The sequence below is a fragment of the Uranotaenia lowii genome, chromosome 1 (assembly GCF_029784155.1).
Source record: "Uranotaenia lowii strain MFRU-FL chromosome 1, ASM2978415v1, whole genome shotgun sequence".
In the NCBI taxonomy this organism is placed as follows: domain Eukaryota; kingdom Metazoa; phylum Arthropoda; class Insecta; order Diptera; family Culicidae; genus Uranotaenia; species Uranotaenia lowii.
The window spans coordinates 211,421,256-211,446,523 of NC_073691.1; the positions used below are offsets into that span (position 1 = coordinate 211,421,256).

General features: G+C 33.3%; 1 protein-coding gene across 1 annotated transcript in view; it reads left to right on the forward strand.

Annotated features, from left to right (window-relative positions):
• LOC129738361 (hemicentin-1-like) overlaps nt 1–25,268 on the forward strand; it is a 310,036-nt gene that overhangs the window by 234,938 nt on the left and 49,830 nt on the right. Inside the window, exons 12-14 of the mRNA XM_055729545.1 lie at nt 24,118–24,468; nt 24,921–25,031; nt 25,077–25,246. Coding sequence (XP_055585520.1) covers nt 24,118–24,468; nt 24,921–25,031; nt 25,077–25,246 — 632 coding nt within the window. The remainder of the gene's footprint in view (nt 1–24,117; nt 24,469–24,920; nt 25,032–25,076; nt 25,247–25,268) is intronic.

A 25,268-nucleotide genomic window follows, 5' to 3' on the forward strand; every position in this document is an offset into this window, starting at 1 on the left:
ATATTTGCGATCATCTAGACTCAACTATAAATATTAAAATTTAACTTAGAATTCATAGGAAATTGTGGAAAAATTTTTGAGTCTTAGATGATTGCATAAGTCAAAAGTGCCTTCTGATCATATCCTTTCATCCATCCAAAACATTTTTTTTTTGCTAGGATGCAGAGGTGGTCTAAATGCACAACATTGATCTTTAATCACTTTTTCTTTTTTCTAAACTATCTTTTGACCATAAAAACGTGGCGCGCACCGTTATTGATGATCAAATAGGGGGCATCAGTTTTGTGCATTGTGAATGAACTGTCAATCCCAAGCAACATTCTTTTGACCTTTGATCAAAATTGATGACTCAATTTGGTTCAATTTTTGAACCAAAAATGGCTATAAAAATGAGCTTGTCCTGGGTTCAAAATCCATAAACAAAATTTGGTAGTGTAAAATAAATAATCAGCACAAAGCCGTTCGTCGGCGTTTTATAAAATGATTTTTTAGTCAATGTGGGTAGAATAAGATGATTAGCGTAAAGCTCTAGCAGTTTGAAGCTACCAATCAAGACCAGACCTAAGAGTTCTCTTTAGTCGGGGTGCTGTGATCCTATCAGAACAAAGCAGGGCCAGACAGAATTAATTGAGTTCATTTCATTTCATTTCTTTATAAATACATGTAACATAAAATCAATGATCTTTTTAATCGCTACAGTTAAGAATATAATATTAAGTCAAAAAATTGACCTAATCCTGAAGTTTCTTGAAGTATAAGGCCATATTTTAATCTTGGTTTCATTCATTTGTATTAAGTTAAGTCAGTAAGTCCTCTTTGAATCTGTTTTGAGAGAAATTCAATTTTACTTGCAATGGAAGCTAGTTCCAGTTTTTAATACTTCGAAAACGAGAGGAACGTACACTGCAAAGGGGGTCAAAAATTAGTATAAATTGGGTGGTTTTTCACCGCTAACGATTTTAAAAATTGACATGCAATTGCGAAATTTATAAAAATTGGAATAACTGCAAACAAGTAGATTTTTCTGAAGACAAGTTACACTGGCACGATCGAGGCAGTAGACATATCTTACGCATGCATTCAAAGCTTTTCTCATGCGGTCTAAGTGTGAAAAGTTAGCGTTTGAACACATGAAACAACTGTTTATTAAGTGAGATAGTAAAAAAGTTTTGAACAGTTTTTACTTGGAGTTGGAATCCAAGTGTCTAGCGCCGAAATTTAATCTTTTCAGAGTTGAGTAAATTTTCGAAGTCTGCTGCCTAATTTGCTAGTTCCAAATGAGATTTTAATCAAAAAATACACCAAGATTGTTGACCCAATAAGAAAAAAGAAAAGTTCTCCATTTATAATATGATGGCTCGATGGCTCTAAATCAGATTTGCTTCTAGAAAAAATGATCGCTAAAACGTTATTGGCAGACCACTCTGCAAGTTTAGCTAAGTCTTTATTTATTTTTTTAGCTACTAAAACACGATTGTGTTCACCCGTACTGCAAAGATAAACTTGAACGTCGTCAGCAAACAAGTGAACTTGACAGCTTTCAAGTACCGAAGTAAGGTCATTAATGAAAAGGAAAAATAAAAGGGGGCCAAGAACGGATCCTTGCGGTACACCAGAAGTAATAGTGGTACAAGTTGAAAAGATACTGGAATGCAATACTACTTGTTTGCGTTCACTAAGGTAGGATTTGACTTTTGAAGAAAGAAAGTATTCTCTGGTAAAGTTTTGAGTGTGAAACTCGAGCTTTTGAAAAGTCGATCAGCGACATGATCTCAACTTCTTTTTTATCGATACAATTTGCAATATCGTCATGAACTTTGATGAGAGCTGTTTCCGTACTATGATTTGCGCGAAATCCAGACTGAAATTCATAAAGAAGAATAAGGTGATTAACATAAGCAGAGATTTGTTGCTTCAATAGTTTCAATATTCCGTGCGATCCAAAAGAACGGCTGATGAAAAACTTTTAAAGAAAATCATGGATAAGTACAGCCGAGCCGGAGGTTTAGGTTTTGACGAGAAAAGTTGGGAGGCATTATTGTTAATACTTAGTATGATTTCCGTTCGCTGCCAGGATTCTTCAAGCTCGACAAATTTTACACAGCTGTTATGATCATTGATGAGGAACAGTAGATCCATGCAAATCCTCAAAAAAGTAGGTACTTACTGAAGCTTCTTCAACTTCATTACTAGTAAGAGACGGAAAAGAAAGATTTCTTCGGGCCAATATAGTCTCGCCCTGCAATGATTGATGCTAGAAGGTTAAAATGCTTTTTTTTCCTGCTAATCTCCACTTTCCAATCTTACTCCAAAGACGATGATTATGTCGATAAAATTCAATTTATGGACCATTTTTGTAAAAAAAAAATTATCTCTCTACGCTCAGATGATCTTTTCAAGAAATTTGATTATTAGATTACTAAGTATTCTAATTGCTCTGATATGTTGCTTCGAACGTCAGATCTCACAGACGTCCGTTGGAGTTTTTAATATTATTCATTTGATGCAATCGAAAATCCGTCAAAGCGTTCATGACGATATATTCCTTTGATTGTAACAAATCAGGAACGTCGAAGTTCTGTCCTATTTCAGCACGAAAACTATTTAATTTCTCGTCAAAGATCCAAGAGACGTGTGGAAAATTGTAATTGCCTATCTGTAATAATGAATCATTTTGCAAAAGCTGCTCGGATAGTTGTTCGATGTAGAGAGTGTGGGATTTGTATGGGAGTATGGAAAGTCCCGAATCCGGACCCAAGTAAATTGCACAAATAGTCAATGAACGTGAGCCGAGTTTGATGGGTACACTAAACACGTTTGCTCGAGATGTAAACTGTGACAAAGAGGGACTATCTCACGGCAATGAGAACCCCTCCCCCTCATCTAAGATTGCTTGTCTGAGATGAGTGATCCGTTCTATAGATTTGAAAATTTGCAAAAAACTAGGGGCTTTTGATGACAGCATTCAACCAGGTTTCAGAAAAAAAAATCGCAACGTACTCTCATTTGAAGGGCGATGAACAGGTTTCCAGTTTTTGTGCACAAGCCTCGAACGTTTTAATTAAATTTCAACTCTCAACAAGCTCAACTTAGTCTAACCATCTTGCACCTATGCTTATATGTTTTTTTCGCAGTGATAAACGATAAACTTTTTCATAATCAAATTTGGGTCTGCAAAATGGACAATTTAATTATTTTAGTACCTACCAAAGCTAATGTATCGCAAAATCATGAATTCATGTGTCCATTCGCTGCCCAGTAGGTATCAGATTTCCATTTCCTCCCGAAGGTTAATCGTATAAAATTTAATGCTTTAGCTCGTTTGCAGAAAAAGTTCAAGATCAGGTCACGTTTTACTGCGCGCCCGCCCGCTATCGTCGTCATTAGGACCTAACAGTTACCAGAAATATTAGCCTAAAAATTTCCTGTGTCCTGCTTTCATCAAATCACTTTTTCGTCCTTTGGTAGGAATTTGTTTTTTTTTGTTTCATGTCCATGTGATGTTCTGGGCCGCCGCCGTTGTTCAAGTAACGCAGTAACGAAGAGTTCCCATCATAAACGAGCGGAAAATAGAGCCTCATCAAGAATGGGGGTAAATTTTTTTTACGACCAGCTTTGCATTCTCCCATTTTGGGCAGGTTTCAAAAAGAAATAAACCGAATGGTGGAGCAAAAGGGGGGGGAAAAGTATATACCGGAAACCATAACCCGAAGTCGGGTGGCTTAGCGGGGGCGCTGGGGAAGTTCCATTTGATTGCATATTCCACGTACAAACAACAATCATAAAAGTTGAGCCTCCTGTTTATTTTTTTGACTTGATGTTGTTGTTTTTGATAATCCTAGAAGAGCGTTCGCGACATCGGAGCATGAATGTGAAAACAGGAAAATTTACAAATGTACACACCGCGGCCATTTTCGACAACAACCATCGCACGACCCAACGACAACGACTTTCGAAAATGATGATGGCCCTGGTCAGGTCTCAGGCACATTCGAAAGCTGAGGCTGACTGGCGAGAAGGAAGAACAACTTGTTTTAGCGGGAAATATTTAGGTCCCCCTGGGAGAGAACTCGGTTTGGTGGCACATTTTTCGATTGACTCAACTTGTTTTTTCTTGCTGGCGAAAGGAAAATAAGGCTTATGTTTTTGTAAGTCAAGTCACTCCCCCACGGCTTAGTAGGAATTTCGTTTACCACAATCCGGATGAATCTTTTTTTTCGTCTTTGCTGGTCGTCCTGGACATCGTTTCTACTAGTCTTCTGGCTGGCACTAGCAACTACAAAACTGCCAGTAGTCGGGTAGTGGCTGGCTCGTTATCGTTCGCCCATGATGGTGTAATGAATATTAAATGAAATTAGTTCCAGCAAATCTTTCTGCGCGAAAGCTTTTGTGCTTTTGCTGTTGTTTTTATGCGAAGCGGCTGCTACTAAATGTTTGGCGAAGATAGCTTTACCAGCTGAGGGAGGGACAGCAAAAAAAAAAGCTGAGCGGATAAGTTCCGACTAACAGAAGCTCCCAGGTGATCCATTTTGCTTGCTTCCCCGAAACTTTCCTCGCGCTCTTACCTCTCGAAAGTGCAGTGGGAGATGGCGGGCAAACTAAATCGGCAAAATTTTGTCCACTTATCCTTGGACCATTTTTTTCAGGGCCTAGACGGGATTGAGCAAATTTTTTTCCAGAAACTTTGCTTGAATCAAAATGGTGAGGCAAGTTGATGAAAGGACATAAAACCTAAACGATAGTTGATTCATTTTCAGTTTATTTTTTTTTTTTAATGGCACGCTTTTATTATCAAATTTATTGTATTTTTCTGAAAGAAACTGCATTGAATTCTCTAAGAAAAAGAGCGATAAATTTATGGATTTTTTTTATCTGGTGTGAAGTTTAGGGGGGAAGGGGTTGTTAGGTGTTAAACCCACCCCACATGAGGGTTCAAAATTGCAAAGCAAAATAAAATATTAAATCAAATTTTCATGAACAACTAAAATTAGTCAAGAGTAACAATTTCTATTCAGAACTTAGTCTAAAATCTCAGAAATCTCATCCCAGGTGCCAAATTATCAATAGTTTATCATAAACTTTCGCATTTGTTGATAGTTATTTAGTAACGAATATTGAATTCCACAAATTAGACTCAAAAAAATCTAACAGACTCCAAAAAGTCAGACTAAGCTTGCCAGATTGCCCAAATTTTGCAAAAACTTTTTCACTTAACATGAAAAATTGAACAAAAATTCAACTGTGTCCTTAGAATTATATATCTCGCGTTCGAAAACTTTTTTTTTTAATTCTGGCAAAATGATAAAACAACTTTTGAAAGCCTTAAATATGATTCTAAATCTGCTGATTTGTTTCGATAATAAAAATCATTTTTCCAAAAGTTTTTTTTTATTTTAATGGAATAATTTCGAAATTTTCCTAAGTGTTTGCCGGATTCTGGATTTTGAAACAATTTGCCTGGTTTTTGCTAGGTTTTACCATGAAATACCCAGGATTTTTAAGTTTGTATCATCATTGGGATAGAATTCTTAGTTTTGCATTTCAAATCAAAGTAAGATAGATTTTTCATATCCAAAGCTGATAATTTCGGAAAATGAAAAAAAAACATTAATATTCAAACCACTTTTAGGATTTGGACTTGTAATTTTAATCATGTTCAATTATGAGTCAATTATTGAAAAAAAAAAATATATTGAATCCCATAAATTCAGGATCAAGTTGGAAATTTCTGGTTGAGGGTTCTTGGTTTTACATTCGAAGGAATTCTTATCTGGAATTAAGATTCAAAATTTAGGCTCAAAATGCAGAATTTAGACTCGGAATTATAATTTAAAACTCGCATTGAGATTAGTTTTATAATCAAGATTGAAATTTCAATATGAGGATTTCATTTAGGATTCAAATTGAAGGAGATCGCAGTTTCTTAACCCTTCGTTTCATAAGGTTACCAATTTGCAACAACTAATGTACGGAAAAAGTGAAAAATCGTATTTTAATTTAATTTCTTTTCATTATTTCCAACTTTTAAAAATGATTTTTAAGAGAAACTAAAAATTATGAAAAGAAGGGTTAACTTTGATTCTAGATTCAAATTTAAATTTTCAAATGCCATCAAAGTCAGATGAGAAACACAAACCTGGTGCATATTACAAATTTCTGGATCCATTTCAAATGATTTGTTTAAAATTTTTTTTTAAATTCATTCACTATGGTTGATTTATTAAATATAAACTAGTTATTGTTAATTTTTGTTGTTGAAAGCACTTATATTTAATCATCAGGTGTAAATCAGCTGCAAATTACATTTTACATTGGACATTATTTATATTGTAGATTCTTAAAAAAAGGGTTTAATCTAGAATCATAAATTTTGAACGAGCTTACAAGAGTAGAAAATTATGCTTTTTTGAACCGAAAACCTTATTTGTAACTCTTATTTCTGAATATTTGATACATTTTCACAAATGCTTATAATGATGTTGCTTGTGGTTAAAAAAAGCTTGATTATTTAAATAAATACAAAAAGTTTTTGTTTCCAAAGTAACATCCCAAATCCCTTATTTATTTGTTTAATTTTTTGAAAAAAAATAAAATCTCGAAAGTTTTTTTTTTTTCGAAAATTATGATTTTAAATCTATAAATTCTAATGAAAAATCACTGTAACCTCAATATTTAGATAGTTCCTACATTTTTTTTTTGCTATTATTTGTGTATGCATTGTTTCAGCAAAATTGATTTAAGAAAATCACAAAACCCCCTCTCCCAATCACTGTAAGTTTATGGGATGAGCAACAATCTTTATACTCGTGGTACTATTTTCTGACGGTCGCCATATAAAAAAGGCACAGTTGAAAGCATGGCCGTAGAAAGAGCAGACTCAGGAGTAGGGGGGGGGGGGGGTGTTGGTAAACTATTTTTCTATGACATCTTTTGCCTAAACAATGAATAAAAAAATTAAAAATATTATTCTAATTACTCTATAAGGTACTCTCTTTGAAAAATATTCGAATGTTCTTTTGCATAAATACTTTTTCATGTAAAATAGAAACTTTTGAAAAACCATCCTAAAATCCTCTAAATGATGATGAGGATTTTTTTCTTCTCTTGAATTCTGTAGTAATAAAATAGGAAACTTACTTTTATCGATTGTTAGAATCATAAAATTTGCAACAAAATTTTGTGAACTAAGCTAAGATTTCCAGATGTTCTCCCGCACATATCCGGGCTATTTTATTAAAAACTTGGCAATATTCGAGCATTTTATTTCCAAACTTTAAAACCGGGAAAAATTTGACAAAAATTCAGGAACTATTCAACGAAAATCAAGAAAAAAAAATCAAATCATTATTTTTTCATCGAAAAACATATCTTGAATCGTATTTCAGGCTTTCAAAAAATCGTTTATGTTAATTTTAGATTTAGGGGTTAAAAATTAAAAAAAAATTAGATTTAAAACAGATTTAGATTAAAAAAATGAATAAAAGCGGACAAAATCAGGATATTTTTCAATAAAATTTTGGCAACCGGGCCGGTCGAGCCTTTTTCATTTTTTTAAACTAAATATCCAGGCAAATCCGGGTAAAACCTGGTAATCTGACCAGCTTAATATTTCTTTTTTGATTAAATTTTACTCTAAGTTTTTTTTATGGAAAGCTGTCAATTTAAAAAAAAAACATTTCTAAAAAAAATACTATTTTCAAAAGCAAAAGTAAAAAATATTAAAATTTTGCGTTTCAAATTGGATCTATGCTAGCTAACTCGATCCTTGTTTAAGATTTTGGTTTGAAATTTTGGTTTAGAAAAATTTTTGCAATATTAAGAATGTTGAGCAATACGTCAAAAAATATGGGATTCCCTGCAATTTCATTGAGAGAAGGTACTTGTTTCATTATCATCAATTACTTTTCATTAAAAATTAATTCCTGTGGATGGTTTTTAAATAAGTTTTGCATAAGACAAAACATGCAAAATAAACTCAAACTCTACTTAATTTTTGTCATTTTCAGTTGAATTGTGGAAACGAACTGACTTTGGTTAAATTTTGAAATTGTACTAACAATCAGAGTTATAAGCCTGCGATTCCTTGCCCTTTTAATTCCAAAAATAGTCATCTTGATAATTTTATTTTGATTGTGAAACTCATTTACGAGCTGAATCTGAATCAAAATTTGAATTTTCCACCTGTTTGGGAGTGTCAATATGTTTGTCTGAAATGTTTATGAGAACGGTTTCTGAACCTAGAAATAAATATGAGCCAAGAGTTAAAATCAATTTACGAGAACTTTGGCTGGCAGCAAGTGAAGACGCTGACTTCGGATCGCCAGCAGTGGAGATCTTTTTTCTCAGCCCTATGCGTCGGTCAATCGGCGCTGAACCCTTAAGTAGGGTAGGTAAGAGTTAAAATCAGTTTCAGAGCCCTCAATCATGGAACCATAATTATAAGTCAGATGTTTTTGTTTGCTATAATTATTCGTTATTTCTAAAATATATTTCTTATCCGACTTGCAAATCTAGATGAAAAGAAAAATATCGAATGATAAATCATTATCACTATTTTGAAGTTTTGTTCTGTTAGAAATTTGCATTGGAATAAAGCTCGTGAACTTCAAGTTTGATTTCTGATTTGAAATTCGTTTTTTTTTTTGGAACTTCGAATCTGATTGGTTTCGAAGTTTTTTTTTCAACTTAGGAAAAATATTACCTAAATGTAAGAAAATGCGCATGAGTTTCGAAAATCATGAATCAAATTTTGAAGGGAACGTAAATCCAAATTTTAAGGACAATTTCTAACATACATTTTCATTTAAATTTTCGATGATGATTCTAACCGAAAATCAAGAATTCTTACTGGATACATAATTCTACATATGAAAACACAAGTAACATTTTGATTTTGATTAAAAGGAACCAAGATCTCTGAAATGAGTTAAATCTGATTTTTAAGTATTTAGAAATGAATTCCTACAAAAAAAAAAAGAAATTTGTTGAAGAGCTGAAACTGAAACTGAATTTTGAATCAATGCATTAGTTCTCGAGACTTGCGCATCAGTTCTGAGTCAAGATTGTTACTATCGAATAACCTTTCTTCATGATCAAAATTTGATTGAGAATAACAAATTTTGAGTGTCGAGTAGAATACCTCGCTTGCTTTTGGTGAACAGAAATTTGTTTTAATTTTTGTTGTTCATTCGTAGGCACAAAACCAGAGATTTTAAATCCTTTTACAGCGAATAAAAAAACCACTAACCACATTTTTCTAGACTGCTGATTTTTTTTTAACATTTTTTTGCACATCGTCCTGTTTGTATTTTTTTTTGTCTACTCAACCACAAGCAGATCCTTCGGGAGAAAACTTGTGCTATGACCGCTTTTCCCAGAAATGAAATCTGGTGCAGTTCAGTTTTTCCACCCGTTGAAGCATCCCATGGAAATTCTCTTATTTTTCATGCGATGAACAAAACTATCACGTCCTCAGGTACCTACAGCGAGAACAATCCGTGTTGTGATAGTGGGAGCAGAGTTTTTCTACATTTTCTTTTCTCTTGACAGAAATGAGTCCAAAAATTCTATAATCAAAAATACAATTTATTTAACAACTTATTCAATGAAAACTGTTCATTGAATATATGTAAGTGTTATTCATGTAAACATTTGATTAATTTATACACATTATTTGAATGAATGCCTTGAATATGCTCGGACGCTTTTGGTCGTGTTATCACATATCATTATCGGAATCATTAACACGATACGCGCAGAGCACAAAGACCGGCAAAGGTGATGATGTTTGGTGGTCGAACATATTTCATTTTCCAAGTATTGGCAGCCTCCGGATTTGGTCCGCAACGGATGATATCTACATTATCCTAGCCATCTGCAAACACATTTCATCGACTGTGCTGGATGTACTCGTCTTGATCTTCCAGCTTCAGCTGGGTTTAGTTGCCTGAAGCTGAATAAATACTACAAGAAGGAGAAGGAGATACAAAATGTCTCTACTCAGTTAAAAAGCTGAAATAGATCGAGTTTTAAACACAAAAAAAAAACAATTTATCTTATTTGAATTTTTTTTAAATTTTATTTTGAACAATCCAAAAATAACTGACTTAGGGGTTATTTTGCCCTCAAGAACCCCAAACTTTATTCGCACTACCCGACACTAGCTTTCGTGCCAAAACTTGCGATCGGAGCTCGAGACAGATAATGAGCGCTTTCGATTTAGCAATTTTCCAACTAATTAAACATTTCAGTCATTTGGATCGCGTCTCTCCCCCCAGTTGGATGTTCCGCCCCCAGCCGGAAGGCATCTAGCATCGTTTCGCAAAAGCCCCAAATGAGAAGCAAACATTCATTTCGATTCGGGGTATGGTGGGTATTTCATTTCCTGTTCGAACCTCCAGCAACGGACTCACGCACATTAAATACATGAATGTATTGATGTCCACTGACTCTCCGAGTATCACCAAGTCGATTTTCCACACTTCCCCCATCACTTTTCCGATGCTTCGATGTTCCCATTGAGGAGGAGCGGCTGTGATATCGATTAGGCCTGATTGGGATTCATTGATATTTCCAAACAGCTTGAGTTGGTTGCGGTCCGGCACCGCCTGAAAACTGTGTATTTGCTGAACTACGCAAGTTTTCATGCTTTTGATACCTCGACTGAATCGATTGTGCGAGAAATGCGAGTTGTCGGAAGTGGTTTCGATTAGAATTTTCGCAAAATTATGCCAAACTGTTTTGAAGCTAACATTAGAAAATGCAAATGTTTAACATTCAGGTTTCGATTTATTTGAATGATAATCAGCTTTCTCATAATTAAATTAATTTATTTTGTTGAAAGCTAAATACCTTATCCAATCATACAAATCACAATCGAAAAAAAAACTTGTTTGTTGCCTTGATTCCACCCGATTACACCTTTTAACATAACTATTTAGTTCACGAAACACCTCCGAAAGTGAAAAATTTGCAAGCCTTTTTCCTTAATTGCCACTCCAGTTCAAATAGTTATCGTCCAGCAGTCAGAGTTTGAGCCTGCAAACTAATCTGCCGAAAACTAAATAAAACTAATTAGCGCTGTTTGTTTTCAACTTAATTACACACCGTTACTTTTCCTCCATCCGATTTCTATCGTCTAGGAAGAGAGAAGGAAAAGAGAAACGTCTCCTGGCGAAAGTTTTGGACATCATTTAATCAGCGAGTATTTTTCCTACCTTAACTTTTCATCGACAAGATAAATTTTGACTCTGTGGTTGAAACAAGTTATGAGTATGCAAAGTTTTACCTCCTGTGTATTTTCGAAAGCCTAAATTTATCGTTAAGATAAATAAAAAAAGAAGTTTTTAAAAGCCTTAATGACAAAAATGACAAAAACGACAAAAATAACAAAAATGACAAAAATGACAAAAATGACAAAAATGACAAAAATGACAAAAATGACAAAAATGACAAAAATGACAAAAATGACAAAAATGACAAAAATGACAAAAATGACAAAAATGACAAAAATGACAAAAATGACAAAAATGACAAAAATGACAAAAATGACAAAAATGACAAAAATGACAAAAATGACAAAAATGACAAAAATGACAAAAATGACAAAAATGACAAAAATGACAAAAATGACAAAAATGACAAAAATGACAAAAATGACAAAAATGACAAAAATGACAAAAATGACAAAAATGACAAAAATGACAAAAATGACAAAAATGACAAAAATGACAAAAATGACAAAAATGACAAAAATGACAAAAATGACAAAAATGACAAAAATGACAAAAATGACAAAAATGACAAAAATGACAAAAATGACAAAAATGACAAAAATGACAAAAATGACAAAAATGACAAAAATGACAAAAATGACAAAAATGACAAAAATGACAAAAATGACAAAAATGACAAAAATGACAAAAATGACAAAAATGACAAAAATGACAAAAATGACAAAAATGACAAAAATGACAAAAATGACAAAAATGACAAAAATGACAAAAATGACAAAAATGACAAAAATGACAAAAATGACAAATATGACAAAAATGACAAAAATGACAAAAATGACAAAAATGACAAAAATGACAAAAATGACAAAAATGACAAAAATGACAAAAATGACAAAAATGACAAAAATGACAAAAATGACAAAAATGACAAAAATGACAAAAATGACAAAAATGACAAAAATGACAAAAATGACAAAAATGACAAAAATGACAAAAATGACAAAAATGACAAAAATGACAAAAATGACAAAAATGACAAAAATGACAAAAATGACAAAAATGACAAAAATGACAAAAATGACAAAAATGACAAAAATGACAAAAATGACAAAAATGACAAAAATGACAAAAATGACAAAAATGACAAAAATGACAAAAATGACAAAAATGACAAAAATGACAAAAATGACAAAAATGACAAAAATGACAAAAATGACAAAAATGACAAAAATCACAAAAATGACAAAAATGACAAAAATGACAAAAATGACAAAAATGATAAAAATGATAAAAATGACAAAAATGACAAAAATGACAAAAATGACAAAAATGACAATAATGACAAAAATGACAAAAATGACAAAAATGACAAAAATGACAAAAATGACAAAAATGACAAAAATGACAAAAATGACAAAAATGACAAAAATGACAAAAATGACAAAAATGACAAAAATGACAAAAATGACAAAAATGACAAAAATGACAAAAATGACAAAAATGACAAAAATGACAAAAATGACAAAAATGACAAAAATGACAAAAATGACAAAAATGACAAAAATGACAAAAATGACAAAAATGACAAAAATGACAAAAATGACAAAAATGACAAAAATGACAAAAATGACAAAAATGACAAAAATGACAAAAATGACAAAAATGACAAAAATGACAAAAATGACAAAAATGACAAAAATGACAAAAATGACAAAAATGACAAAAATGACAAAAATGACAAAAATGACAAAAATGACAAAAATGACAAAAATGACAAAAAAGACAAAAATGACAAAAATGACAGAAATGTCAAAAATGACAAAAATGACAAAAATGACAAAAATGACAAAAATGACAAAAATGACAAAAATGACAAAAATGACAAAAATGACAAAAATGACAAAAATGACAAAAATGACTAAAATGACTAAAATGACTAAAATGACTAAAATGACAAAAATGACAAAAATGACAAAAATGACAAAAATGACAAAAATGACAAAAATGACAAAAATGACAAAAATGACAAAAATGACAAAAATGACAAAAATGACAAAAATGACAAAAATGACAAAAATGACAAAAATGACAAAAATGACAAAAATGACAGAAATGACAGAAATGACAAAAATGACAAAAATGACAAAAATGACAAAAATGACAAAAATGACAAAAATGACAAAAATGACAAAAATGACAAAAATGACAAAAATGACAAAAATGACAAAAATGACAAAAATGACAAAAATGACAAAAATGACAAAAATGACAAAAATGACAAAAATGACAAAAATGACAAAAATGACAAAAATGACAAAAATGACAAAAATGACAAAAATGACAAAAATGACAAAAATGACAAAAATGACAAAAATGACAAAAATGACAAAAATGACAAAAATGACAAAAATGACAAAAATGACAAAAATGACAAAAATGACAAAAATGATAAAAATGATAAAAATGACAAAAATGACAAAAATGACAAAAATGACAAAAATGACAAAAATGACAAAAATGACAAAAATGAAAAAAATGATAAAAATGATAAAAATGATAAAAATGACAAAAATGACAAAAATGACAAAAATGACAAAAATGACAAAAATGACAAAAATGACAAAAATGACAAAAATGACAAAAATGACAAAAATGACAAAAATGACAAAAATGACAAAAATGACAAAAATGACAAAAATGACAAAAATGACAAAAATGACAAAAATGACAAAAATGACAAAAATGACAAAAATGACAAAAATGACAAAAATGACAAAAATGACAAAAATGACAAAAATGACAAAAATGACAAAAATGACAAAAATGACAAAAACGACAAAAATGACAAAAATGACAAAAATGACAAAAATGACGAAATGACAAAAATGACAAAAATGACAAAAATGACAAAAATGACAAAAATGACAGAAATGACAAAAATTACAGAAATGACAAAAATGACAAAAATGACAAAAATGACAAAAATGACAAAAATGACAAAAATGACAAAAATGACAAAAATGACAAAAATGACAAAAATGACAAAAATGACAAAAATGACAAAAATGACAAAAATGACAAAAATGACAAAAATGACAAAAATGACAAAAATGACAAAAATGACAAAAATGACAAAAATGACAAAAATGACAAAAATGACAAAAATGACAAAAATGACAAAAATGACAAAAATGACAAAAATGACAAAAATGACAAAAATGACAAAAATGACAAAAATGACAAAAATAACAAAAATGACAAAAATGACAAAAATGATAAAAATGATAAAAATGACAAAAATGACAAAAATGACAAAAATGACAAAAATGACAAAAATGACAAAAATGACAAAAATGACAAAAATGACAAAAATGACAAAAATGACAAAAATGACAAAAATGACAAAAATGACAAAAATGACAAAAATGACAAAAATGACAAAAATGACAAAAATGACAAAAATGACAAAAATGACAAAAATGACAAAAATGACAAAAATGACAAAAATGACAAAAATGACAAAAATGACAAAAATGACAAAAATGACAAAAATGACAAAAATGACAAAAATGACAAAAATGACAAAAATGACAAAAATGACAAAAATGACAAAAATGACAAAAATGACAAAAATGACAAAAATGACAAAAATGACAAAAATGACAAAAATGATAAAAATGACAAAAATGACAAAAATGACAAAAATGACAAAAATGACAAAAATGACAAAAATGACAAAAATGACAAAAATGACAAAAATGACAAAAATGACAAAAATGACAAAAATGACAAAAATGACAAAAATGACAAAAATGACAAAAATGACAAAAATGACAAAAATGACAAAAATGACAAAAATGACAAAAATGACAAAAATGACAAAAATGACAAAAATGACGAAAATGACAAAAAATGACAAAAATGACAAAAATGACAAAAATGACAAAAATGACAAAAATGACAAAAATGACAAAAATGACAAAAATGACAAAAATGACAAAAATGACAAAAATGACAAAAATGACAAAAATGACAAAAATGACAAAAATGACAAAAATGACAAAAATGACAAAAATGACAAAAATGACAAAAATGACAAAAATGACAAAAATGACAAAAATGACAAAAATGACAAAAATGACAAAAATGACAAAAATGACAAAAATGACAAAAATGACAAAAATGACAAAAATGACAAAAATGACAAAAATGACAAAAATGACAAAAATGACAAAAATGACAAAAATGACAAAAATGACAAAAATGACAAAAATGACAAAAATGACAAAAATGACAAAAATGACAAAAATGACAAAAATGACAAAAATGACAAAAATGACAAAAATGACAAAAATGACAAAAATGACAAAAATGACAAAAATGACAAAAATGACAAAAATGACAAAAATGACAAAAATGACAAAAATGACAAAAATGACAAAAATGACAAAAATGACAAAAATGACAAAAATGACAAAAATGACAAAAATGACAAAAATGACAAAAATGACAAAAATGACAAAAATGACAAAAATGACAAAAATTACAAAAATGACAAAAATGACAAAAATGACAAAAATGACAAAAATGACAAAAATGACAAAAATGACAAAAATGACAAAAATGACAAAAATGACACATAAAAGACACATAAAAATGCAACAAAAGTGACAAGAGAATGATTTTAAAATTTCATTAAAATGACACAAAAAAAACTAATAAATGAACTAAAAATGGCACAAAAGTGACATGAAAATGACTTAAAAATTTCATAAAAATCACATTTAAATGAGACAAAAATGACAACAGTTATTTAAATAAGAAAAATAACAAAAATGGCGAAATACATAAATGAAAAAATAACAAAAAAAAAACTCTTCCTCGGCAGATTTATTAAGCTTAAGTTTAGTTTCCAAATTTCCCCTTTATTTTTTCCACCCTGTCATTCCATAATGGCAACTTATCAAATCGAGAAATGCGAAAAGTCCGACATCAAAAGATCTTCGAGATCAAATCAGAAAACCAAGACATCAGACTCTCATTTTAATTTTGTTTGCCGAGCAATCAAACCGCATCGGGAGATTTGAAGGAAAAAAAAGTATATTAAAAGAAATAAAACCCGCTCCTCATCTTCGCATTCAAAACTCAAAGAGTGAAACCTGACAACGGTTCGGGACGCAGATGATGATGATTTATGGAAATGGGGTTCTATTTTCACATGATTTAAAAATGTCGTTTAATAACGCCACCCAGCATCAGACCGAAGCGAGCAAAAGTTGGCGGATGAGAAAAAGAAGAAAAAAACAATGTGAACCAGTAGAAAATTATGAAAAAAATGAAACTGAACTTGACAATTTAGTCGAGCAGCGACGCGCGAGTGCGATCTCAATTTTGGATCGTGTTTTTGTAGGTGCGTGTTTTTGCTCGTCGTATTTTTTTTTCCTTTAGCCGGTTTTGCTGGGAATGAGATAGTTTTCTGAGAAATAATAATTAACGGATCTTATTTTTAACGGTTGTAGATTTTTGGGTCGAAACGCAAATGTTCCAATTTGTGAAACGATGGATGGGCACAGTGCGACGTGTTAAGGAATGTGTTTTTTGAGGCGCTTGTTTTGAATTTTTTGTAGAAAAATTCTATAGACATTTGATTTTGTTTCTTAACTGAGCATAAATATTTCTTGAAAGTATTTAACTGGTTCATAGAATTTGTTAGTACCTATATAAAATTTGCTAATCAATCGCAAAAAAGTGACATGGCTCAACTGATGCGATAATTTTCATCTCTGCCGCCATTCAGTCATAAGGATAGGGATAGGGATAGGGAACAAGCGAAGGTTTTTTTAAATGATTTCAAACGCCCCGACAGATGACAACTTCAAAGAATCAGTCAAGGGGAAAGATAAATAAAATTTGAATTTATAATCGCCTTTTCTCGGTCGGCATTTTCTGGGAAAGGGGGGATGATTCACATCCATATGCTATTCAGCTGCTGGTGGTCGGTGGAAAAGTTCCAAATTTCTGCACCGATTTTACTGCCAGCTCATTTCGTTGGTCCAAAATTGTTCCCTACTCACTGGTTTCAGATTTTCCAACTTTCATCCAGACTCTTCGATGGTGGTCCGGAAAGGCTGATTAGATCTGGATTTGGTTATGGGTTCCTGAACTTTTCAACGCCCAGTCATCCGGCGCTGATGGTTTCTGGTTCCTCAGTTTGACTGAAATTCGCCCGATTTATTTCAGCTTTGGAAGAATGACTGGAACGTTCTTATGGCTGCTGCTCGCGGGTGGCAATGAATAAATTATCCCCTGACCCTGAATCACACTAATGAATGACTCAGCTCAAACCCATTGGGGCAGCTCTGTCATTTAAACTCACTCCAAAACAAAACGGTCACACACAATATTCAACAACAAACATGAACGATTTTCAACCAACACTCATCGTTTTGCTAGCATTTCCTCGTAAAATATATACAAAAAACGTCGGAAACCGTTCCATTTTTCACACCTTCAAAATGCTGTTTGAAAAATAAACCTGTTCATGGATAGGAAAACAAAAACCCCATCCATCAAACGGATAGTCCACCCAATTGATGCTGTCGCTGCTACGAGGGAGCGTGGAAAAAAGTGTAAAAAAATCATTAAAGGTGTGTTTGTGACGTGTTTTGCTTTCTCTATATTTCTCTTTTTTCTCCGGCTTCGTGTTTTGCGCAACTTTTAGGAAAATTCACACCTACCACTGCCACTGTAGATACAAGTAAGTATACGGTTTGCTTTTATCCTAACTACTAAAGTCATTTACGGTTCGCTGACGGAACTAATGAATGATAACAGTTGGAATGTGTTATTGATTATTTTTGTTGCATGCAAATCCCACTACAGTAGCTTATCCATTTCCAAAATATAAATAAAGATTCTATTGTCCTGTTGTTTGAACTTTTGTAACCTACTTTTGTTTTGTCAATTTTATTATGAAAAGCCCTCGTCTTGGAGCAAAATATTTTAGACATGAATGTACCAAGTTACAATTTTGATTGGAAGAGAAACTTGAAAAATATTCAGTCCGTTAAAGATAAAAATTCGATTCAAAACTTATGGAGATAATGAAAAAAAAAATTACATCAATTTACATTGAACCCTTGTAAGCTCATATAGCAATTGGAATGATTGTCGGAGTAATTTTACCTTTGACTTATTATTCAGATTATATATGATACATCGAGTCGATATGGGATAATTTTTGAATTTTTAAAACTCATCCATTATTTTTTGTAGAATTTTAAGTAACGTTTACAAGAGTAATTTTTAATTTTTGAGTTTTTTCTGAGAAAATTTAATGCTTTGTTCGGAACAATGAACATCATTTTTGCTTTTTCTGTGGAACCAGCCCTGTTAATGGGTTTTGTGCCAATTTATCAAAGACCTTAACTTCGTCTCTTATTAGGCAAAAAGTTATTAGCTGTTGAATAGGGATCCCATTGAAAAGGCATTGAACAAAAAGCTCTATAATTTTTTTCGTCCAAAATTACTTGTTGTCTTCTTATTAGTAGTTATTCAGCTTAAAATCTACACTTCAGTTATGTTTTTTTAGATTTTAGTAGTTTTGCCAGAATGAATTACCTTAAATTTGTTCAATGAAAAATATCACCTTTTTTCAAGAAGTTGTTCGAATTCAAGGCGTTTGATGATCGCCTATTAGAGTGGTTCAATCAAAGTAAAATGGAGACAATGTTTGAAAATATATACGAGCAATATCCGGTGTTTGATTTTCAAATGTTTGATTTGATTTTTTTTCGTTTTTAATTGCTATTCAATTGAGTTTTAATATTGGCACATAAAAATTCAATCTAAATTCACACTATTGAAGTTTACTTTAAATGAGGTTTCAGTCACACTGTGTGTTCATACTAAAACACCAGTTTTTAATTTTCTCTTGTCTTTGATGTAGCTTCTCAAAATTGCCTCCAAATGATTTGGAAAGATTTATTTTAATGAGTAATTTTGGTTCATTTCCAACCCGCAGTTTTGGGTTTAAATTTTAAACACATGTTGTTATTCTTGCGAGTCACAGACGTTTCTATCTCTAAAATGAGATTCGTAAGAATCGTAAAATAACGAAAAAGGCTTGATTGGTAGAATAAGGACCGAGAGCGCAGATTTTGAAGGTTTCTGCTACGAATTTTTTTCTGATTCAACCTCCGGTAGAAAGACGGATTGACACAGGAAGCACAGATTTTTTAAGGCTGCTTCTATTAAAAAAATGTGTTTGATTCGGCCCCTGTCCAACGACACGGGTTGGCTTAGAAAAAGCAGATTTTTAAGGCAGCTTTTGTTGATTGTTTGCTTTGATTTGGCTTTCCGGTTCATATAGACGAAATTGGCTTTGGAAGCGCATATTTTTGTGGCAGCTGCTGCTGCTGATTGTGTGTGTTGATTTGGTCTTCGGTTAAAACAAAGAAATTGGCTTAGGAAGCGCAGATTTTGAGGGCTGATGCTGCTAATTATTTGTTATGGTTTGGTCTTCCGAAGGAGAAAGACTGAATGGCTTTAGATGTGCAAGTAATCAAGGCTGCTGCTGATTGTTTGTTTGGGTTTGGCCTACCGCTGGAATAAGACGGATGGGCTTTAGAAGCGCATATTTTTAAGGCTGCTGCTTCTGATTGTTTTGATTCGTCCTCCCGGTGAAATAAGATGGATTATCTTTAGAAGAACATATTTTTAAGGCTGCTGCTGTTGATATTTTGTGTTGATTTGGCCTTCCGGTGGAATAAGACGGATGGGCTTTAGAAGCGCAGATTTTTAAGGCTGCTGCTTCTGATTGTTTTGATTCGTCCTCCCGGTGAAATAAGATGGATTATCTTTAGGGGCACATATTTTTAAGGCTGCTGCTGCTGATATTTTGTGTTGATTTGGCCTTCCGGTGGAATAAGACGGATTGGCTTTTGAAGCGCAGATTTTTATGGCTACCGTTGCTGGCTACCGATACAAGGCGGATTGGCTTTAGAAGCGCAGATTTTCTAAAGCTGCTGCTGCTGATTGTTTTGTTTTGGCTTTCCGGTGGAATAAGACGGAATTAGCTTAGGAAGCGCAGATTATTAAGGCTGCTGCTGCTGATTGTTTTGATTCGTCCGCCCGGTGGAATAAGACGGATTAGCTTTAGAAGCACAGATTATTAAGGCTGCTGCTACTGATTGTTTGTTTGGATTTGGCCTTTCGCTGGAAAAATACGGATTGGCTTTAGAAGCGCAGATTTTTAAGGCTGCTGCTGCTGATTGTTTGTTTGGATTTGGTCTTCCGCTGGAAAAATACGGATTGGCTTTAGAAACGCAGATTTTTAATGCTGCTGCTGCTGATTGTACTGATTCGGCCTTCCGGTGGGAAAAGACGGAATCAAGTTTGGAAGCGCAGATTTTAAAGTTGCTGCTGCTGATGGTATTTATTCGGCTTTCGGGAGGAAAAAAAATTGGCTTGGAAAGCGCAGATTTCGAAGAGATGAGATGAAGGATATGCAGAAAATAAATAAAATCTTATAGATTTGAAAATCCTGTGCTAAAAATGTATTGTAGAATTAAAAGTAAGGAAATTTGGAAAAAATTGAAAAAGGTTTTGCTTAGAATGGAATGTAGAATAAAGATGATGGATGGTTGGTAAACAAAATCTTGTTAAAATAAACAAAAGACGTTTCGTAAAAAGTTTCAATTGAGAAAAGAGTTGAGATGGAATGTAGAGATGAGATGAAGGATAGACAGAAGATAAAGTAAATTAAAAAAAAATAAAAATAAAATAATGGTTGTATTCGGCATCACTGAAGATAAATAAAATAAAATTAATTTCTATGCCAACATTAGTTATTTTGGCAATACTAGGCAAAACAAACAAAAAAAAGTCAGTCATTGATCTATTCTTGTGAGTGACAGACGTCTCTTAGTTTTTTATTAAGTTTAAATATTAGCGGGAAAATTCCCAATCGAAAACCGGTACAGCAGAAGGTGAAGACAATTTTTCTCCTTATACAAAGAAAAGTGATTTTGAAAAAAGAACACAAACACAAAAAACCAGCGATACGTTCTTTAATGTCTTATGATCGTTATGAAATATCCTCCAGACCTGAGAAAATTTTGAATTTTTTCTTTATCATTATGCTGAGACAATATTTTGACAATTAAGTCTAAATAATCAATAAATTTCAATGCAAAGTTTTAAAGCTCTGTTATGTAGTTTTAAATATATCTGTCTTGGTATTTTCATCTTCTAAAAATGATGTCAAAGATCGGTTAATCATACCCGACTTCGAAAAATTTTCTAGTGACGAGCAGAATTGATGATGATTATATCTGGTTGTTTGAAAAAGCTCAAACTTTTAACTCGAGAGATTGCTACCAAGAAGTGAAATGTATCAGATGTTTACGTACTACGTAGATCAGTAACTTGAAATGCAGTGAAAGTAATAACGAAAACTTGTCACAACATTTAACTTACATGCGGATCCAAAGATCCTTACAACAAGCACCAAATCCACCTTCAACCCACCACAACCACCCAGAAAGTGCTCCATCAAATCAACCCGACATTAATTTGAATTCACAAATTGCTCCGCACAGTTTTAACGACCGGGCGATTAAAAACTTTTCCGCTTCATTGTAGCGTAATTTTCACACTCGGCTCAAACGGGGTGACAATAAGCAGTGGGTGCCACCACTTTTCACTGTAGGCTGTTAACACACTGACTGGTGAGGTTTAAGGTGCAAGTTGATTTTTTTTTATAAAAAAAACATTTTTTGAAATTTTTATCTTTATGTAATTTCTCAAAAAAAAAATTTTTTTTTTGTGATTTGTCAGAAGAAATTTTGAAAATGTACATTAATGTGAAAACTTCTCCTTAACTGATTTTTTTCACTATCAATTACCTTTCGAAAACCCCGTTAGGCATCGATTCGTCGTGTCACGCCTCACTAGAGAGCTAATAAAAATTAAATCACACACTGTGAGCGTTACTCAATTTAACAGCTTTGTCGCGACAAATTGTAACTTCTGTAGGTAGGCACAACCAGCAATGGTGTTTGTATGAAGCCTTGTTGTGTTTTTTTTTATCTCTCGCAAAAACTCGAACGAAACAGCAACGATTATTCGACGCCCGATAACGGGGGCGTCGACAAAAAAAAACGACCTAGCGAGAGTTTATCCATTTGCAATCCCTTTGGCTGGCGGCGTCATGTTTATGCCACTTAATGGTAATCGCGTTTTCAACCAACTTTTTTTTTCGTTGTCTGGTTCGCACTTCATGCTTTTCGCGATTTTTGCAATTCAAATCGGTTGAGCAAATCGAACAAAATGTTTGACAAATCAAGTAATGTTTGGCCAAGTTTTAGGATGGATTTTCCCATCGCACGAATGAGAGAGATCATCGTGATGGCTTACAACATGACTTTATTTAAAAATTCCATTTTTCTCAACAAATCAAAAAAAAATATCTGATTATAATTCACACTAACTTCTTCAATCGTCAAACACATATTTGTTTGAATAATTGGAAAAATCTTGTTTTTATTTCTACCGAAAGCACTTTCTTTGGATACTCCGAAAGGTAGTTCAAGGGATGGATTTGATGGCAAAACAAATGAATAACTTTTCTCGCCTCCATTTAGGATTCTGATCCATAAAACCAAGTTGATATTTTTTTTTTCGTTTTAACTCAAGGTTTACATCCTACTCTCAACACGCACGTTGAATTATTTTAATACTTTTTTACGCTTCCTCCATCGGTTTTATTTTTTCGGGAAAGTTAGTGGGTGGAAGGGTGGAAAACTTTTGACTATTACCCAAGTGCTTTTTTTCTGCTTGGTGAGGAAGTAGTTGAGATTTGCCCGATTTTATTGTGGATTTATCGAGCAGGACGTGGAAGAAAAAATGATGCAAAAAAAGGCACAAAATGTTTCACACGCCCCGTTTGCTCAGTAGGGCTCTTACGAGAAATGGGCTTACGTTTTTGTCTATGTTGGATTGGTGCAATATTTTGATGCTACCGATAGTGTCTAGTTCTGAAGTGCCGGTAAATGAGAATCCATGAGTTGATTTATGTTAGTGCTGTAAGAAAATTTTTCAACATCCAAATATTATTTTTGATATCGTTAGGTCTTTAACATGAAAATTGCGACTACGTATATATGTGTGTCTAGCTGTATAAAGATATTCTTCAACCTTCTCTGGCGACCGTTAAAAGGCTTTTACAATATTTTTGATCTACTTATTCCAAGGTACGATCAACGATTCAAGCCTTTTTGGAAGTTGGATCATTCTAAGCCCGTACACTCATATGAGGAATGCTTCGTTTTACGATGATTTCCAATGAGGTTGAAATGGCGTCAAGTGCGCGCTTTTATTTGTTGGAGGGCGTCGTTCGGCGTCACCGGATATAGAAAAAATGGGAATAAAACATCCGCCTCCAAATCGGTAAGTGAGTGGATGAGCGAGAGTAGTAAAACGGTTCAGGGGCTTCTGATAGTTGAAACTGATTGCAATAACTTTTGGCAGATTGGAGGCCTGCAAACGAAATCGAGGATTGCGATTTACCAGAAGGACACACAGGAGGAGAAACAAGATTGCATGTCCCGATTGAATTGGAATTTGTTTACGAACTTTTCGGTCGAATTATGATTGCTTTTGTATGGTGTAAATTGGTAGCATGAATGAGGTTTTATGTTCAAAGAAAATGACGTCCGTTCGCTATGTATAGAATTATTCAAATTATAATTGCATGCCATCATGGCTTGATTGTATTGCATGTTTTACATGTTTATTGACGATTGGGTTTCAGCCTGCAATATTTCGCCCCGCTGAGTGTTTCGGATGCGATTTAATTAAACTTTGCCTCTGATATTTGCAGTTCCCGCCCGAATAGTTTGGGCTGCGGTGGACCATGATGCGGAACTGCCATGCGACATAACCGCTCCTGGGCTGCAGGATGGCGTCAAACTGGTCCTGTGGTTCAAGGACTCAACCGGAATCCCACTCTACTCTCTGGACTCTCGCTCGGGGGTTCCAATTTCGGCGGCTCAACACTCAACCATAGCCAGCGATTTGGGCCAGCGGCTGTTCTTTTCGGTCGGCAGTTCCCCCAAAGAAGCTCGGTTACAGATCCGCAACATCAAACAATCGGACGGAGGAGTCTACCGGTGCCGAGTGGATTACTTCAACTCGCCAACCCGGAACTATCGGGTCAATCTGACCCTCGTAGGTGAGTCCTGGTCCACTAAATTAGTAAATGGTATTCACACATTTTCTATTGGCAGGCGTTAGGCCGAGCTGGTTAGGCAATTTCGTTGTTGTCCTATCAGATTGAATCAGTGTTTCTCACTCTAACCCAAACAAACTCCCAAACAATCTAAAAATCACCTGACCCAATCTCAACACAAAAGTTTGAGAAACACCTCTAACGAAAACACCCCGATAATGAACCAAATATCGTCACTTCCATCAGCAAAATCATCATCCACTAGAAAATAACAACAACGACAGCAACCAAGCATCGTGATGTTCCAAAAACCCGGTGACTCCAAATTGGAATTTTAATTGAGTTCAAGCTTATCATTGTGCTTTTTTGCATGTTATTCCACAACACCCCCAACCTCACCCTTCATTTCCGCTTTAACTCTTTGTCATTGTTCCACCTTTCCTTTCGATTCGCAGTGCCACCGGAAGAGCCACGGATATTCGACGCCCAGGGGAAGGAAATTTCCACGATGGCAGGACCATTCCGGGAGGGCCACGAGCTCTTCCTGTCCTGCCAGGTGTCCGGAGGTGAGTTTGCTGGAAAAATGTTGTCCCTCGATTTTCCCGTTACAGCTTCTGCAGCTAGACAACTAACATACCGTTTGCCGTGCCGTGTTTGCCCTGAAGGCTGTTGGAACGCTGCAGCAGAATTTTTGGGACTGGTCCTTGGACCATCAACCTTCTTTTCGTCCAGTAGTCCAGTTTTTTGGGGGGCCCCAGAGCGGCCACGTTCTCTGACTGGCGTGTGTGCGGCCTTTGTGTATT